At 37.6% G+C, this 17380-nt stretch overlaps 1 protein-coding gene across 5 annotated transcripts in view; it reads left to right on the top strand.

Annotated features, from left to right (window-relative positions):
* ST7 (suppression of tumorigenicity 7) overlaps nt 1–17380 on the top strand; it is a 134583-nt gene that overhangs the window by 93388 nt on the left and 23815 nt on the right. For all 5 annotated transcript variants that reach the window (XM_090137291.1, XM_090137288.1, XM_090137277.1 and 2 more), the window contains exons 8-9: nt 701–798; nt 11433–11547. In XM_090137291.1, the coding sequence (XP_089993417.1) occupies nt 701–798; nt 11433–11547 (213 nt within the window). The remainder of the gene's footprint in view (nt 1–700; nt 799–11432; nt 11548–17380) is intronic.

The raw sequence follows: 17380 nt of genomic DNA, 5'->3' as shown, positions 1-17380 counted from the left end.
GTTTCTGTCTTAGTCAGGGCACCTTGGTTGGGGCACCAGCACACAGGACTGTTATGTCTGAAAGATGTGAAGTTGCCATCCATAGCTGTGAGGAATTCGAAGGTGGTAGCAGGGTAACAAGTAAAGGCTCAGCAAAAGGAAGGTTCAGGGTGTATTTATAACCAAAACCTAAACAAACTGTTAGAATAAAGCTGAGGAATTAGTTTACTGAATCTCCTATTGACACATGTGCAACTTAACTTACAAAAATGTAAGAAAAGACATACTGGAATTTTCATGGATACTGTTGTCTAAACCAAATATGTGAACTGGTAAGTAATTTGATGCTGTCTGAATAACTGCAGATTTTTGTGTCAGTGTTAACTTCATAGGGGTTCCACTCCCCTGACTATTACTTGATGGTCTGTATCCTACAGAGCTCTCCATGCCTTCAGATCTGCTTATATTTCACAGGTGTAAGGCCAACATATGGGTCCTTATTTGTACCAACGTATATCCAGAGTAATTCCTCTGGATTTAGTGATGTTATATCATGTCTAAGTCAGCTCAATTTGTTGACTGTTTATTGGAATTATTGTGAAAGCATTGATGATAGTGAATAACAAAAATTATATAGAAAACTTTCTGTTGGAATATTAAAGAACTTCTTTAAAAAGAAGTCTTTTTTATCTTAATTATGTTTCTTTTTCTTCTTCTGCAGGAAGGGACACTAATGTGTTAGTTTATATTAAGAGGAGGCTGGCAATGTGTGCAAGAAAGCTGGGAAGGACCAGAGAAGCAGTGAAAATGATGAGAGATGTGAGTTTGTATTTTATTTGCATTTGATACATAGGTAATAAATAGTAGCACAGAAATGATGTATATTAGTTACAAATTAGTATCTGTTCTTGAATCGTGCAGTTATACTGACAATCATTTTGTATGTGTACATATGTACATAAAGACTAAGCTAACACATCCCTTCTAAGGTTGCAAAAGGAACACTAAAAAATCACGAAATGCCAGCTGGATGGTTGTATTTCCCATCCTGCTATGTTTGCATTAGAGTGCTGCCTTTGGTTATTAAGTCATAAAGTTACATAGCTTCTTTCTCAGAAGACTTCTCTATGACACACAGTGAATTTGGATTTGCAAAGCTGCATTTTGTCTCTCTTCCTTCTTTGTGACACTGCTCAGAACTGAGGACAATGTTATTTATTAATGCAAAACTTATTACTGAGATGTCAGAAGAAAGTTATTAATCTGTAGTGAAATAATTTCCCTCTGAGGTGGGGTATTATTTTATTCAGTATTTGTAGGCTACAAATTTGAAACATCAAACAGTAGCAAGCAAGGGAGTGGCAGTAAGTGCATCAGTCCCCACGAGGCTCTGTATAAGTTACAAGTGCATAAAAGGCTCAGCTTTAGAGATAGCTGTGCACACCTGGCATTTCTTTGATTGAGATCTCCTGCATGCAGGTGAGTAACACAATAGTTTGAGGCAGTGACTTGCCACACCCAAGGTAGCAAGTCTATGACTTGGTGATATGTCTGAAAACATTGAACAGAGTTCATCATGATGCTAGTCTTCATCCTAAATAATCTACCAAATGGCAAGTGGGGAGCAATTTTATTTCCTGTCTCTGGTTGAGGTTTTTCAGGCATACAACTCTTGCTTCTCAGAATCATTAGGCTGCCAGATAGAGGTGTTGAAAAAGAACTTGTCGAAACCCAGCCATTGTATAGCTATGAGTGTGAGAAAGAGGAACAAGGAGGAAAAGACCTGCTTTTGCAGCCTCTTAGTCAACAAAGTCAGTTGAGAGAAAATGTTTTCAGTCCAGCCAGCTCCACTGATTATTTATCAATTTCATTACACAGGCACACCGGGACAAACACTGAAATGCTGGTGAAAACATTGAAATTCTAAGTTCTGGCACTAATACACAAGAAAGATACAATTTTGAATTTCACGTTCAAATGTCGCACATCATAATTATGGCAACTTCTGGAGCTTAATATGGGCTGCTGAATGTGTCTTACGATTTGTAGATAGGGCTGTGTTGAACAGATCTTCCATGAGCCTTTCCTCAGTTGATGTCAATACATCATTTGTTAGACGTTTGGAGGACTGAAGACCCTTTCCTCTGTAAGAGCATCATGCTAAAACAAAAGGGCTGGATGCAAGACAGCAGAGGCAGAAAGGCAGAGTTTCAAATTTCTAGAGCTTTAACACAGATGAATGCATTCTGTATTTTTCCACATACAGACACTTAGCCAAATCCTCCAAACTGAATTTAGATGCCTCTAGAGCTCTTTGTTGTGAGTGAGCAGAGCTGAGAATTAGCAGGTCCCTAGATGAAATATAAAAGCAACAGTACCTCTAGGTCACAACTCCAACACATTAAGAGCAAGAGTAGCATCAAGTCAGCTTTGCAGATGCTTTTCTTAGACTGACATGGAGCTATTTATTTCTGATGAATGCACACCACTATTTATTCATGGATGACATAAATAATATATTTATGAAGAAGTTTGAACATGAATGTGTCATTGATGGTTTCTGTGTGATTGATGAGGGAGGAGATGAATTTATTCACTCTGAAAAGAGCATGAAGAATATGTTGGCTGGGGACTGCTGAATCTAGCATCATGGAACAGAGGGTGGAGGCCTTGTTTGTGTTTGAAAGATTGAAAACAGATTTCTCAAGGCATGGAACATGATGGAAATGAAGTGTTAAGAGGTTCATGACACCATCTGGGAAATATGATTGGGATGTAGTGAGTCTTTACCACTTTGAAAAAATAAAATATTTGAGAGTGTTTAATTCATGGCAAATACAAGGCCATCTTGAGGACATTACTGATGGATTACACTGTCTTACTTCAATTTTATGTAAGAAAAGAGAGAGATCCTGCTTAAAACACCTTAATCAAAAGAAAATGAGTTGCTGGTGACTTTAATAAGATTTTGGATAATTGGTTTTATTACACTGTCGGTAGGAAAATCGTATTGTTTAGTACTTACTGAGGATATTTTAATTATTTCTTCTATTGTTGAAATCAAATAGGAACCTGTCACTTCTGTGATTGATATTGAGATAGCATCATTTTGTTGACTTTACTGCTCTGATTTCATTCACTTAGTTCAGTAGAATTAATCAGAATGACTAACCTGCAATTTTCATGGAAACTTGTCATTTAAGTACATGTAGGTGTTGGTTTTGCTTATATTTCTGATGATAACTATTTACTATGTTTCACTATAGAAACCAGCAGCTGTCACTATTTGTATATATTGAGTTAACTTGTGAGCTCATTTTGATTAGCGTGTTGTTGGAAAAGCTCCAGCCTAGTCACCAGAGTTGTTCCAATTTTATTCCTCTTTATATAGAGCATGATATGGTTTGTGAGGAACCAGCTCTCTTTTACCATCCCAGAGGAAAAAATCTTCAGTGCTGGTTGTTTTATTTGTTAGGCTGATTGTGTTAGGAGGATTTAAACTAGCGTGTTCCAAACAATGCTGGAAAATCCAGTATGTGCAGAGGAGAAAGGCTGTAGTGGTGACTGTGAGATATTTCAGTGTTTCTAATCTTGGGGATGTTATTGCTTTCAATAAAAAATAAGACAAGAAAATAGGTGCTGAGGAGCAAGGATAGCTTTTTGCTGTCTGCTGATTCCCTCACCTTTATAGGAGAAGAAAACTATACTGCATGTACATTTTATGTTTTTCATTGATTGGAAGCCAAGATGTGTGGAGGGTACGCAAAGGCTCTTTCTGTTCTTTGGCAGTGATTGGAGCAGTAGTTGTCTGTGCTATTGAATTTCCCTTGACTGAGACACTGAGTATCCAGGTGGAAGCACACAGTGCAAGAAACTGAATTGTCAAATTAATTCTAGCTTCTTAGGATTGTCCTGGTTTGGGTTGTGGAACAAGCTTTCATTGAAGGGTGATGTGTGTTTACAAAAGAGAAGGGAGGCAGGCAGAAGGCGTGCTAATGGATGGATTGAGCAGATCTCAATCATTTTCTCTTTTAGAGAGATGAAAGAAACCTGTTCTCCTCAGGATGTTTTTATCTCCTACACTGTGGCCCTGCAATTCCCTGGAAGCTGCTTTGTAGTCTTAGCAAGTCTATGTTTCTGGGCAGTAGTGGAGTTGCTGCTTACCACATCCGTTGCAGCTTTGTTTAGCAACAAGTAGCATTTAGGAAGACACCCTCCAGGTCTTTCCTCAGCACTGGAGGTTAGAAAACAAAACACTCTTTAAGGGTCAGAAATGTACACTTTATTTTATTTCTGGCATCAGTCGCGTCTGCTGAGAAATAACTGTTACTATTGTGGACCTAGCTCTGAGAATCTTGCTAGAGATATTTCACTTGGGTTTGTACGTTTGTTTCAGTAACCAACTGCAGTGTCTAAAATGCATGTTTTGTGTCACAAAGCACAGCAAGGAACTATCTGTACCAATGCAGCTTGCACTATTAGAGAGCTGAGTGCTTATCAGTGTGCTGCATGATAACTTCTTTAAACACTTGTGCAGCCCTGAACTTTTCAGGTTTTTTAAAAGGTAGTGTTACATGGAGACATCAAAAGGGTACTGAACCGTACTAAGTCAACTGATGATATGGGCAGGTTGGGCTTTTATCTTTTTATGACCAACAGTATTAGTGGTTTTTGCTGGTGTGCCAGTTCTGTAAATCTAGCATGCTTCCCTGGCAACCTCTTGTATTCGACTTTGAATGCTCTTTTCTATTCAGTATTCTCTTGAATTCTGTATTTCTGTGTGCATTGCTGATTGCAAGGGGAGCACAGAACCAGAACAGTGTTCTGCACCTTGTATTGTCAGGCTTTGTGAAAGAAAAGAATCCTGACTGCTAATAAAGATGTTATGATCCCTAGCAACTTAACAATGCAACTTCTGCAGCTGCTTGCGTCCGTGCCTACTGTCTGTCTCTCCCAAATTCTTCTGTGCTTTAGGCAAGGATTAGTGAGTCAGTCTTTGGCATGTGTTACACAGGTCAGGCGAAGCAAGCTTCTTTGCCTTGAATGCAATGCTAACTTTATTAAAATCTGTAGCATTTATTCAAAATGTCATTTATTAAAAGTGGAAGCAAAAATTCTTCTGAGTTCAAGAGTCTGAGAGCTACCTTTTATATTTTAGATAAGCTCTACTCCTGTGAAGCATGACATTTGCCAGTCTCCACTACAGAAGAGTATCTTCAGTTAGTTCTTGTTCAGACACAGAAATACTGCAATAACAGTAGAATATCCTTCATTTGAATGGATTCTAAAGTAAAACAGAGATGCCTGGGATTGCCCTAATGCTATTTATCCATGCATTTTACCTGCATGCAAGTCAGACCCTCACTTTCTGTCACGGCAGTGATCCTATGCAAAACCCTCAAACCTAGAAATGTTGTGGCTATCACTTAAGCCTGATAATAATGCTTTTCATATAAGCTATGTTTCAAATTGTTACAGCTGGGCAACTACAATAAGAGACTGACACTTTAGTATGTGTTGAAAATATGCATTTTTCCAGCAAAACATTTGAGCTTTCTCACAATATTTGTCTGATACACTTAAGGGCATCTTGCACCCAAATGGAACGAAATGCCTGTGTGTTGTCCTCTAGAGCAGAATACTTGTTTCCTCTACTAAGGCTGTACAGCAATGTCAGTTTTTGTTTTCCTGTTGAAATATGTCTTCAGCCTGCTGAGCATATAGTTTGTATTATCAAACTCTATGTGGAACAGACAACCACATTTGATTTTTCATCATATGTAATGTATATATCCAAGGGTTTCACAGAATCATAGATTGGCTTGGGTTGGAAGGGACCTCAAGGACCATCAAGTTCCAACCCCCCTGCCGCAGGCAGGGTTACTAGCTGCTAGACCAAGTACTAGGCCAGATTGCCCAGAATCCTATCCAACCTCGCCTTAAACACCTCCAGGGATGGAGCATCCATCACCTCTCATGGCAACATGTTCCAGCACCTCACCACTTTCTCAATAAAAAACTTTCCCCCACACCTAACATAGATCTTTCTCCTTGAGTATAAAACCATTCATCCTTATCCTATCACTATCCCTGTAAAAAAAGTTGATTTCACTCATGTTTATAAAGTCCCTTTAAATATTGGAAGGCCACAATGAGGTCTCCCCGCAGCCTTTTCCAGGCTGAACAAGCCCACTTCCTTCAGCCTGTCTTCAGGCTACAGCCCTATGGGAGAGGGCTTCTATGTACAGGGTTTCCAACACTGTGATTCTGTTAAGACAGAGTATAGACTCAGAACATAGTCACATAGTCTTACAGGGATTCTGCTAATTTGGACTCCTTTTTGTCAATCCTTTTGCATCACTTCTTGTCCAAGGGCTTTGTATGTCCTTTATGTTCACCCATCTCTCCAGAATCTCCTAGCCCGTTTTTGAGCTACTAGATCATTTCCTTCTTTTAATTTCATTTCAAAGTCTACCTCTAAAATTATGAAAATTTCTGCAAAGAACTCAAGGATGATGTCAATAAAGTGTTTTTTTCTGAAGAGGGCTATGAGCGATGACTTCATTTTCATGCTTTATGCTGATGTTTGATGTAACAAAAATTATTAGTTTCTCATACTACTTTTATGTGATGTGATTATTTAGCAGTAAATGTACATCTGGAGCAACTTTTGCTCTTCTGGTTTCATGCCAGATCTGCCTTTAAAGTTCTCTTAATTCCTGGAACGTGCATTTTTACAACATAGTTCAAGTAAAAGCATTTTCATAATTATATTCCTTAAAATGCTGAAGTGTTACTCTGAAGTCTTTAATCCTCCAGTTAAGAGAGAACATACAGGCTTCATGTTCTAGCACATTTCCTTAGAGTTTACATACTGGGTAAGATATTTCTCTCTTTAATGTCTAATCCTACTTCGAACAAAAGACATATTGTCCATAAATATTTTGGGACACTACAGCTAATTTTGCATTTGCCAAATTAGAAGTTAAATATCAGCTAAATTTCATAACTATCCCACCCCAAACTGGAGCCTTTCTGCATGCTAACCTTTGCTGACATTTCTTCTCTCCTTGCCAGGTGAGCTGGCCAGGGGTTTTTGATCTCTGTTCTCAGACTTGGCAAATGAACTCTAGTGTGTTTGGTTAGCTCTCAGATAGCTTCAGTATCAGAGTGTTTACAACAACGCTCTTTACCAGATCATTTTTAGCTTGATGTTCTAAGAGAATAAAGTTCATATAATCAAATCTCAACTTTCAGTGAAATTTGTGAGCAGAATAGAATGTCAAAGATAATACATTTCTGCAGCTTTTGTGGGAAAAGCAGCTGAATAAAGGAAAAAGATCATGTTGGTCATCTGACCAGAGAAAACCTTAAACATAATTTTTTTCTATTAGACTTCACTGAGTCCATTTAGAGTGACATGTTTCAAATGCCCCACGCCTAGGGTAAGCTTCAGACAGAGTTTAAGACATCTAAAAATTCAGCTGCAGGTAATAAAGTCCTAGAAAATTAGGGTTTCTTCTTTGTCTGCTCAGAAATGGCTTAATTTTTTGCCTTTTCTGCTTTCTTTGGTTAACAGCACTTACGGATTATAAATCATATACCAGAAAACAGCTTATGCAAAATACAGATTAAATTAACAATACTATCCATGCTATGTGCTTGTATTTTCAGTGGTGGTTGACAGCCACACCTGGAAGATGGCAGCTTCAGTCAATCCTCTTTTAGGAGGCAGATTTTGCCATTTCAGGTAGACACGGTGGTAACAGATGGGAGCTAAAGCTGAAGCAATTTCACTGTTTCCACTGAACTTATTTGTTTTTTGTTGTTTTTTCACTTTAAACTGAATTAACTTTCCATATTTATGAATACATTCACTTGAAACCATTGATTTTAAAATATTTGTGTTTGTGAATGAGCATAAGCAGCAATGAATGATTGTATGCACTGCCCTTAAAATATGTGGCCATCTGTAAGCCACAATGCAAATAGAGAATAAATGTGTCAACACCAGGTTATGTATAAGATCATTCATTTATCCACCTCTGTATTCTCTCAGGTCCCATGGCCTAGTCGTAGGCATAAACTATAATTTAAAGCTGTTTCCTACACAAATAATCACAGAATCGTAGGGGTTGGAAGGGACCTCCAGAGATCATCGAGTCCAACCCCAATGTGTCATTGCTAATTGATACATGAGGTTATTGTCATCACAGGGAAAAAAACGGATATAGCAGTTACAGCTACATTCCTTTAAAACGTTTTAAAAATTATATCTAAATGAGAAAATGCTGATGATGGAAATTTTCTCAGGAAAGGGAGTCCTCTTCATTAAAGTCTTCTTTGGGAGATATAACTTGTTCCTCATCCAGTAAATCAGATTGGGATTTCCTCGTACCGTAAAGCATTTTTTGTCATCATCACTCTTTCATATCCATCACAAAATCACTGAACCTACACCCTGCAATATGGATTGGGGTGAGTCTGGAAATACAGCCCTCCTGGGACTTGTGATAAGATCTCCAATTGTGTCAGACTTATTTCCAGAATTTTTCTGCAAACTAATACTCCAAAATGTTATTTATCTAAAAAATAAATAATAATAATAAAAAATTATCTGCAAAAGCTACCATTTGTGTGTATTTGCAGTATAGCTAATGAATCTTTCAAATAAGTGTTTCACTTTCTACTGATGTATTTATTTCCCCCCAGATTCACAGAGCAATTGGAACAGAATATGGGTTAATGCACTAGAGAAAACATTTTGACCAATGCAAGTTCCAGACAAAATCCTGATGAGCATATATTTAGTATGATATTTGATATCTGTTTAATCATTCTATATTTTAAGGATTCATGGCCATGCTGTGTTGGTTTTCAAATGGTATGAAAACAAGCTTGGTTCAGAGGAGTACAGCTCTTTCATACTGGCCAACAGTCCAACTAATTCAAGTGTTGGAATGACATCTTCAGTCCTAAGCAGTGGCCAGTGGCTTTGGTGAGAAATCTCGAGTGCTGAATTTGGTGACTGTCTCTTGAGATAGTAAGGTGTGGAGAAAAGTGACAATAGAGCCTTTACCTTGTCTTTTAAGTGTAGTGGTTGCCACCAAAATGACAACATTTGTCTGTCACAGCAAGGATATTGATAAGCTGCACAATTCCTCCAGTGTTTGTAACAGTTTGGAACACTACAGAAAATACAGCTTTGGATTCAAAGGGAGGTGTGTGCCTCAAAGTGGAGTGCTAAGAAAAGCCCAGTAACGCGAGGGTTTCTGGAACACGAGGGTGCCTTCCTCATCTCACGTTCACAGATGGCGTGCCCGCCTTTAATTCTCTATGTGGAATATGGGCCAGCCCTGCTCCCCATCTGTGAAGGAGGAGCGGGGAGCCGGCCTACAGTCAGCTTTCCATTGCTCCTCAATGTGACGCAGTATTTGGCCTGCCCTCAGCGCCCAGCAGGAGATGTTGTAACCTCTGTGGCTTTTTATTTTTAACTTCCCCAGCGTTTCCTCTCACCGTGAGGCCTAAAACATGACCTGTCATGATGTGCTTCCATTTAATTGGCTTTACTTTCTGGGAGGCTTCTCAAAAATTAGGTCTTTACCATGACTGAAAATTATTTGCAGTAAAAGCTATATACTGACATAATAAGCTCATCCTCTACTTTTAAAATTTTTTTTTCATAGCAATTGTGTTGTCATTTGTGCACAGTCAACTTTAGAATAGTTGAGTGGCTATTTAGAGTTGTTTTAATTCTGTAGCTTGAATTTTAACTGAGTTCATTTTGACTCAGACTCTTAACATTCGACCCTTCCCAGCTGAAACCCCTGTTAACACACGTAAATTCAGAGGCCTTTTAGTCCAAGCAGTGACCTTTACTCCGCTGCTGTCTTAGGCGAGGTTTATCACTCTGACAGAACCGAAGTAGAAAAAAAATCAGTGAGTGATGTCAGTGAGAAGCAAAGAGAACCAGAGTCGCAACTTTTACTGGCCATAGTACATCTGTAACTTGCTGCAGCTCTTTCCTTTTCTTCACTGATGGAGGGAAGATTGTTCTGCCAGCCATTATTCATTCCCAGTGAGCAGGGATAATCTTTCTTAATCCCTTGGAGGGGTTTGTTTGCAATATGTTCATTCTGTACTTTAAATCACTTTTTACATAGGACCAGATTCTGTCATGATTTTTCCTGCCAAGTAGTAGCTTCGACTGTTAAATATGCAATAGTGAGTATGGACAAGAATGAAAAGAGATTAGACTGCATTCTGGATCCATAACTGTGGAATCCAGCTATGTGAATTTTCACCTGCAGTTATTTTTCTTCATGATCAAGGATATAAACTTTTTTATGTCAAAATTCTTCATATAGACAAGCAAGCAGTAAGTCCATTTTTTGGAAAACTGGAGAAGGAGGAAAGCCTGCAAACTGTGCAATTCAGTTTGTATTCTTCTCCACAGGTTCATCTTCAGCCATTAAGACTAGGAGCATTATGGCCATCCATAACATACATCACATAGACAGTACTAATAGAACAACCGTGAAGAAGACGTGGGGAAGCAAGGCTCTTGTAACATTTCAGTTCTCTGGAGAACCACTCTGATAATAAATATACATATGTTTAATCATGTAAGCAGTAAAAATGATGCTCCTAATAAGTGTGGCTTCAAAAAGGAGATACAGTAGAAAATGAACTTCTGTCATTTGGAGCTATACAGACTTTGAAATTGAAGATGTCTAAGAATGAATTCTTGATATTCCTCAGACATTTCACAAAGTTAAAGGCACTTACATGGAAGAGGGTCACATTATTTTAACTACTCTCTTCATTCAGCTTGTAATGCAAGACAGATTCTTTACTCACAGTGTTAGATTTGTATAATCCATGCCTTTCATATTATTGTTGGTTTTTTTATTTTATTTTTGCTACCACTATTGGCCATTATTGTAATTGTTTTTTAAAGTATCCATGATTACAAATCATAATGCATTTAATAAATATAGTTGCACATATGTGAGCTTCTTTCATTTGATTTTGTTCTGATTTTCTTCAGTCTAATTTCTATTTCTGCTACTGGTATGCCAGAGAAATACTGGATTGCTTACTACTGATACATCAGAGTTATTCTGGGGAAGATTCTTATTCAGTGCAATAAGAAAACCCATTTTCATTTTGAAGAACAAAGGCTGTTAATTGTATGATAGTTGCACATTCAGACAGCAGTATTCTTGGGTTTGACTAATTGTATATTATGCAAAGCATGTCTTGTCAAGAAACCTGAGCCAGTGTCCATTTAGAGCTCAACATTTTTTGAGACAATAGTGAACTCAGGGAAAGAGACAAGAACACAGGAAGCAGAGGGGTTTTAACTTGATGTTAGTTATTTCAATGCATTTTGAGCAAGAAATCATTTTCCATGTTAATAATCTAACCCTTTCATGTGTTACTGATTTTAGTTGATGAAGGAATTTCCTCTTCTCAGCATGTTCAATATCCATGAAAACCTCCTAGAAGCTTTGTTAGAACTGCAAGCATATGCGGATGTCCAGGCAGTCTTAGCGAAGTATGATGGTAAGTCCATATATATGGATATATGTATCTATTTTTTTTTCTATTTTTTTTTCTATTTTCTAAAGCACACAAAAGCATTATTCATTTTCTAAAGCACACAAAAACGTTATTCATTAGTCAAGCTTTTAAAAATTAAGAAATACTGTAAGTGAGGTGATTCACACAAGCTTCCTAGATCTCCTTACACAGCCCTTATTCCAAGGATTATGTATTAATTTTTTTTCCTGCCAACCTTGCTTTATTCATTTTACAAAGTAATGGAATTCAGTTACTAGAAGCTCTTCAGTGATGTTTAATGAATGACTGTTTAGGTTCAGCAAACTCTTCATTGCATGCTGTTCAAACATTGTCTGAAGACAGGATTATCTGTTCCCATGTGGACTTCTCATGAATGTTGACTAAGTTGCATACAAGTACTTTACAAACATTAATTGATTTCACTTCACAGCAGCCTAGTGAGTAGCAAACTTCATATCTTAGGGGGAAAAGTTGGAAAGCTCACTGGACTTGGTGAACTTTTCACTCCCATTTTCATTTTTCAATATTATCCGTAAGCATTGGTCTAATGCAGTATTGTCACTTTTTTTAAGTCACAGCTTTTCTTACAGCCTGAAACAGAGAATGGACAGGGTAAAAATCACCAAATAGCATACTTTGTTAAGTTAAATGAGTTTTCTTTGTATTGTGTAGAAACTTTGGGACAGAAACAGGAATAGAATCCAGTTATCTTGAGCAACGTTAATCATCCTTAGCAATGTCACTCTTATTTTCCCCAGCTTACTCACTGTCTACTTGGTAAGTTCTGCAAAAATTGAGTCAAGAATGCTGCAGCCATCAATTTCCTGTATTGTTCCTACATGGTCCTCAGAAAAGTGTCATTCTATGTGCTGGAATATGGCAAGGAAGATTAAGAAATGAGTATCATCCAGTTACACAACTAAAACTTAGATGATAGTATGCACAAACAAAGTGACTGAATTAAGTGAAACAGCATAAATTTTGATATTAACTCTTTCTCTAGCTATATCTTGTAGCCTTTAAAATGTTTTTAATTATTAGATCTTACAGATTTTCATGTGTTCCTTAGATATGACCACCAGTATCGGCCCTGGAACCTATACTCACAGTACTTTGGCCACTCTTTCAATTTGATTCTTCTTAAAAACCTACCATCTTTTTCATTCTGTCCTTAGCTGATCTTTCCTATTTGTCTACTGAACTTCTTTCTACTTCAGATGTTTTGTACAGCAAGTTTCCGCATTCTTTTGCTCCCAGTACCTACCAGAAGCTCCTTGTTCAGCCAGTGCTACTCACTCCCAATTTCATCTCTACCCCATGTAGATGTACTCGTACAGGTTGGCTTTTCAGGGCAGTGGTGGTCACAGTATATCTTCTCACCCACTTTACAGTTCCTGTTTTAACTATCCTTTATTTTTCACTTACCACCTTTTCCACTTTCCCCTTTTTTTCTGTGGCTTCTGTCTTCTCTTTGTTGAACTTTCTCTGCTTGAGTGCCAAAATGTCAAACGATGTAAGAGCCCATAGAAACAGAAACTTTTCCCTGTGAGCTGCACTACTTGGCCCTGTATAATTACATGGAACTGTGGAAAGAGGATAATGTGCAAGTTCACCATAATACTGAGAAGTACACTTGATGAACAAAGAATCTTTAGAGGGTATAAATGAAAAAAAAAAAAAAAAAAAAAGCCAAAGGTTCCACTTAATATGTACTAGCCGCTTTCTTCTAACATTTTATAACTTAGGAAACTAAGATAAATTTTAAGGAGGTTAGCAGTTGACTACTGACTTGCTGCTAACATGGTCAACCTGCCAAATTTCAGCCTGTGGCTGAGCTGAGGTATTTTAAGGGAAGTGTTTTTACAGGCAACTGTTAGCAATTGTTACTGCTACCAGTCCAGCATGGAATGTTTTCAGCTCTTTCTGGAGTTGAATCATTCTAAGCAAAGATCAAAACATTACTTGGGCTTTTAAGTACTGCCATCCAGTAGCAGTAGCAACTCTACTAGACATCTCGGTTATGCTTAGTTTGGTTGAAAAAAATCTGCAGTTGAAATGATAACATGGTATGTGATGCAGATGTAGTTCCCCACAGACTTTGTTTTGGCACATTAGGAAGAAAGTAAATAGAAATGCCTACTTTTCTGCCCCAGGCATAGTGGGACTTTAACACCTCCTACTCTTTAATGTAGTTCTCTAATAATAGCTCTGGGACATAGCAGACCTATGGCAGAACAGGGAATTAAATCAGCCTCCCCAAATCTCAGATTAAACTCCTGTGCTAGGTCTACTTTTGCAGACTGAAGCTGATCTCTAGTTTTAAACAATATTGTGGTAGCACTTTGTGTTATGGAAGGTGATAAAACTATGGAAGATGAATTTTCTCAGAAGCATCTGATGTAGTCAAAACTGAGGTTATAAATGTATCAGATGTGTATTTTTCAAAAGAAAACTCTTTTTACTTTATCTATTTGCATTTTCATCTAATTCTTTGCCTTATATAAGCAGAGGTATTTGTATATGCTGGGTGTACATAAAGACTCCACAAGCACAGGCTTAACCAGTATGACTCTTATAGCTCGTGAGTCTCCGAAGGCTCATCTCACGGAGTCTCAGCTCATTTTAGAACTCATCAGCTTCATGTGTTGTAAGATTTATTGGATTATAAAACAATGAACTCATTTATGCTTTCCCATCTACGGTTTCTCTTGGTCCCATTACACTGTCTTTTTTTTTTTGACTGGGACCAAACTTGATTTATTGTATTTTGATAACATGTGAACAAATTATTTTCTTGAGTGGCCTGCTCCCACCCTGGGTTAAAACATTAGAACACATTGTGCAAACCTCAGCCTCTGCAAGCAGACACACTGCTTTACCAAAAGCTGTGTGTTAAATAGTGTTTATATTATGCACCTGGCAACAGAGCTGATGTCTATACTCATTATTCATGGAAAAAGGGCCTCATTAGTGGGAAGTCATGCACTGCTGCAGAGCTACATCATTATAGTTTCAGAGTTCAGTGCCTGTCAATAGAGTGCAGATGACCTAAATACTGTTGAATTCTAAAAGAAGTTTTGGCTGTGTTGACACACATCCATGTTATTTACAGCAGAAATAGTTATAGATGCTGAAGAGACTGATGGAATAAGCTTCTGGTATTCACAGTAGATAATGTTTATCTGCTCTTCCCTTGCTTTTTAAACTGATTGTTCCTCAGTGGAGTAGATCTGCTTGTTGTGATGCTTAGAACAAACAGTTTATTAACTTCCTCGGACAGCCAGGTCCATTGATTATTATTCTCTGGTAACCTGAGTGTTGTGTGAAAACTCAGACCTTCCTGGTAATTGAAAATAAAATCTAAGAAGGATAGAGGCCTATTTATGTAGTTGTAGTGATGCAGTGATTCCTAAACCACTCCTTGTTTTCTTATTTTTTTTAAGTTAGTGTTTACCAAAGAGACTATAAGCCTTCTGGGTTGCAGGAGGAACATCTTATCATCATTCTCCTTTCACTTAAACACTTGCAAAGGAGAAGGATCACATCACCATATAGACAGTTCTGAATTCAGATCACTAGAAAAGAGAATTTAGAACTCAATATACATAGAAATAAAGTGTGAGGGGTTTGATTTGTCTGTTTGGTTTCTGTCTTTTGTTGTGTTTTTTTATTTTTTTATTTAAAGAGGTCTCATTCTGCTCCACACTATTACACTTTTATTTGGTAACTGCTTACTTCAAACAATCCTGCTCTTAAGTTAGTGTGAAATCAAAATGCAAACCTTAGAAATAAAGAATTAGAAACAGTCATATTTGTCTTGGAATATGCATGATGATCAGGAATTGATCATATTCTTATTCGATCTTGAAGTATAGATTGCAGAATTATTTTAAGTTTGACAGATTTTCCTGTGAAAGTCAAGCATAAAAGGAATTTGGACCTTTACTGTTATGAAATCCAAATAGTTAATGCAAAGAAATAAGTTTTCTAGAATGCAGCACATTCAGGGTTATTCTACTTTTTATAGTCCGTCCTTTTTTTGTGTCCTTACAACTTATGAAATATGTAGGTTTTAATTACCTCAAACTTCACGGCATTTCTTCTGTAAATAGCTGCAGATTGATCAACTAATCAGATGGAGTATTCATTTATATCAGCTATGGTCTCTAGAGCTTTTGTGTATATATATATATTTGAGATCATAGCTGCAGGCCATCAGTTTCATTACTCACCATGATAATGTCTGATACTACTGAAGAGATTTTCTACCTGGTGGAGCTAACTTGATGTTTCTTCTCCATTCTGGTGCAAGAAAGAGTTTTTCTCTGAGTTAAAGATATAGCAAGTGGCAGTATGGAAGCAACCATTCATGGTATTTTGTAATAGTTCAGTTTATTTGAAAGAGAGACCTTCAGTTCATCTTAGTTAAGGTCAGACCAAGCCTACTCTACCATCTCAAATGCAAATCAGGTAATACCTCCAGTTTGGGTAACAGCAGTATCAGGAGAATGAATTTTCCTTTTTCCCCTTACATTTTCTTCTTCAGTTTCTGCATCTGAGAACTGGCTTTTTTATCTCAAAATCACTTGTTACCTGTTACTTGGTCTTCCCATCAGTTCTCTGTCCTTACCAACTGATTGGCTTTTTAGCTGTATGATTATGTTTGAGGCTTTTTGGTGGATTGGTTGTTTCTCCAACTTTTACAACACCACAGAAAGTCTGAACTAATTACACCGATCTTGATCTTTTAAATATTCTGTAGGATAAATGGTTCTTTCCCCTCTAGATGCATATAAGATTGAGCACAGTAAAATCAAGGGAATTGACACCTGCCCTGGCCACCAAGATGTTCATCTCAGCTATGACGTATTTACAACCAGCAGTGAGCTTCAAGATATGTCCTTATCTGAACAGTTTAAGTGCTAGCTGTGCTCATGGCAAAATAGAACACTCCTCATTCGTGCTGAAATGCTTTTCCTGTTCTTTCAGGGAATCAAAATGAAGGTCTTACCATACACTGTGGCTAAGTGTTTGTTTGACTGGGATGTCTCCCACCACAGAGAACGTTAGAGCTACAGAAATTCAGAACTGCTTTTTGTTGCAAGCCCAAAGTAAATGTTGAATTGTTGTGATCATAGTTTTGCTCCCTCCAACATCTTTTCTAACATTTTTTTTGTGGAGAAGGGGCCCAGGCAATGACTATTCTTGTGGGAGATAATACCGCAAGACAGTCTGTCTGACAAAGTGTTGATGTTCAGTTCATACTTTCCATTATTGAATTCTATCCCATTGCTATGGTCTTAAGCATTTTTTATCAGCTTAATTCACATTCTTACATAATACTTGTATCTTTATAGATGACTGCATCTCTCTTTTGTCGTCACTCATCCAGCTGACACATATTTACTTATTAGACCACTTTCAGTCTTTCCCACAAGGAATTCCTTCTACCACCTGTGCAAGAGCTGACAATCTGCAGGTGCAGAGAACTGGGAGAGTTCTGTGCTGACAAGGCAAGCGTTGGCCTATCACTTAAACACCAGAGTCTGCAGACAAGCTGAGAGAAAATCAGCACTGGAGTTCACCACCAAGCCATGGCACAATACATGTCCTTTATTTCATCTTTTTGTTGTTGATTTGTTTTTATGTCTTCACAAAACTTTTTCCAGTTTATTAATATAATTAACAGTTACGTTTTTAGAAATGTACGAATGAATCTGGTAGCTTAAATATAGTCTCACGTACCGTACAAGGAAGGACTCACAGTTTGACCGGAATGGTCTTAACTATGCAAAATATGGTCAAGATTTGTGGC

The sequence above is a fragment of the Phasianus colchicus genome, chromosome 1, assembly GCF_987193195.1.
Source record: "Phasianus colchicus chromosome 1, bPhaCol1.hap1.1, whole genome shotgun sequence".
Taxonomy (NCBI): domain Eukaryota; kingdom Metazoa; phylum Chordata; class Aves; order Galliformes; family Phasianidae; genus Phasianus; species Phasianus colchicus.
The sequence above is the reverse complement of the archived record's forward strand: the minus strand, read 5'-3'. Positions and strand labels throughout refer to the sequence as shown.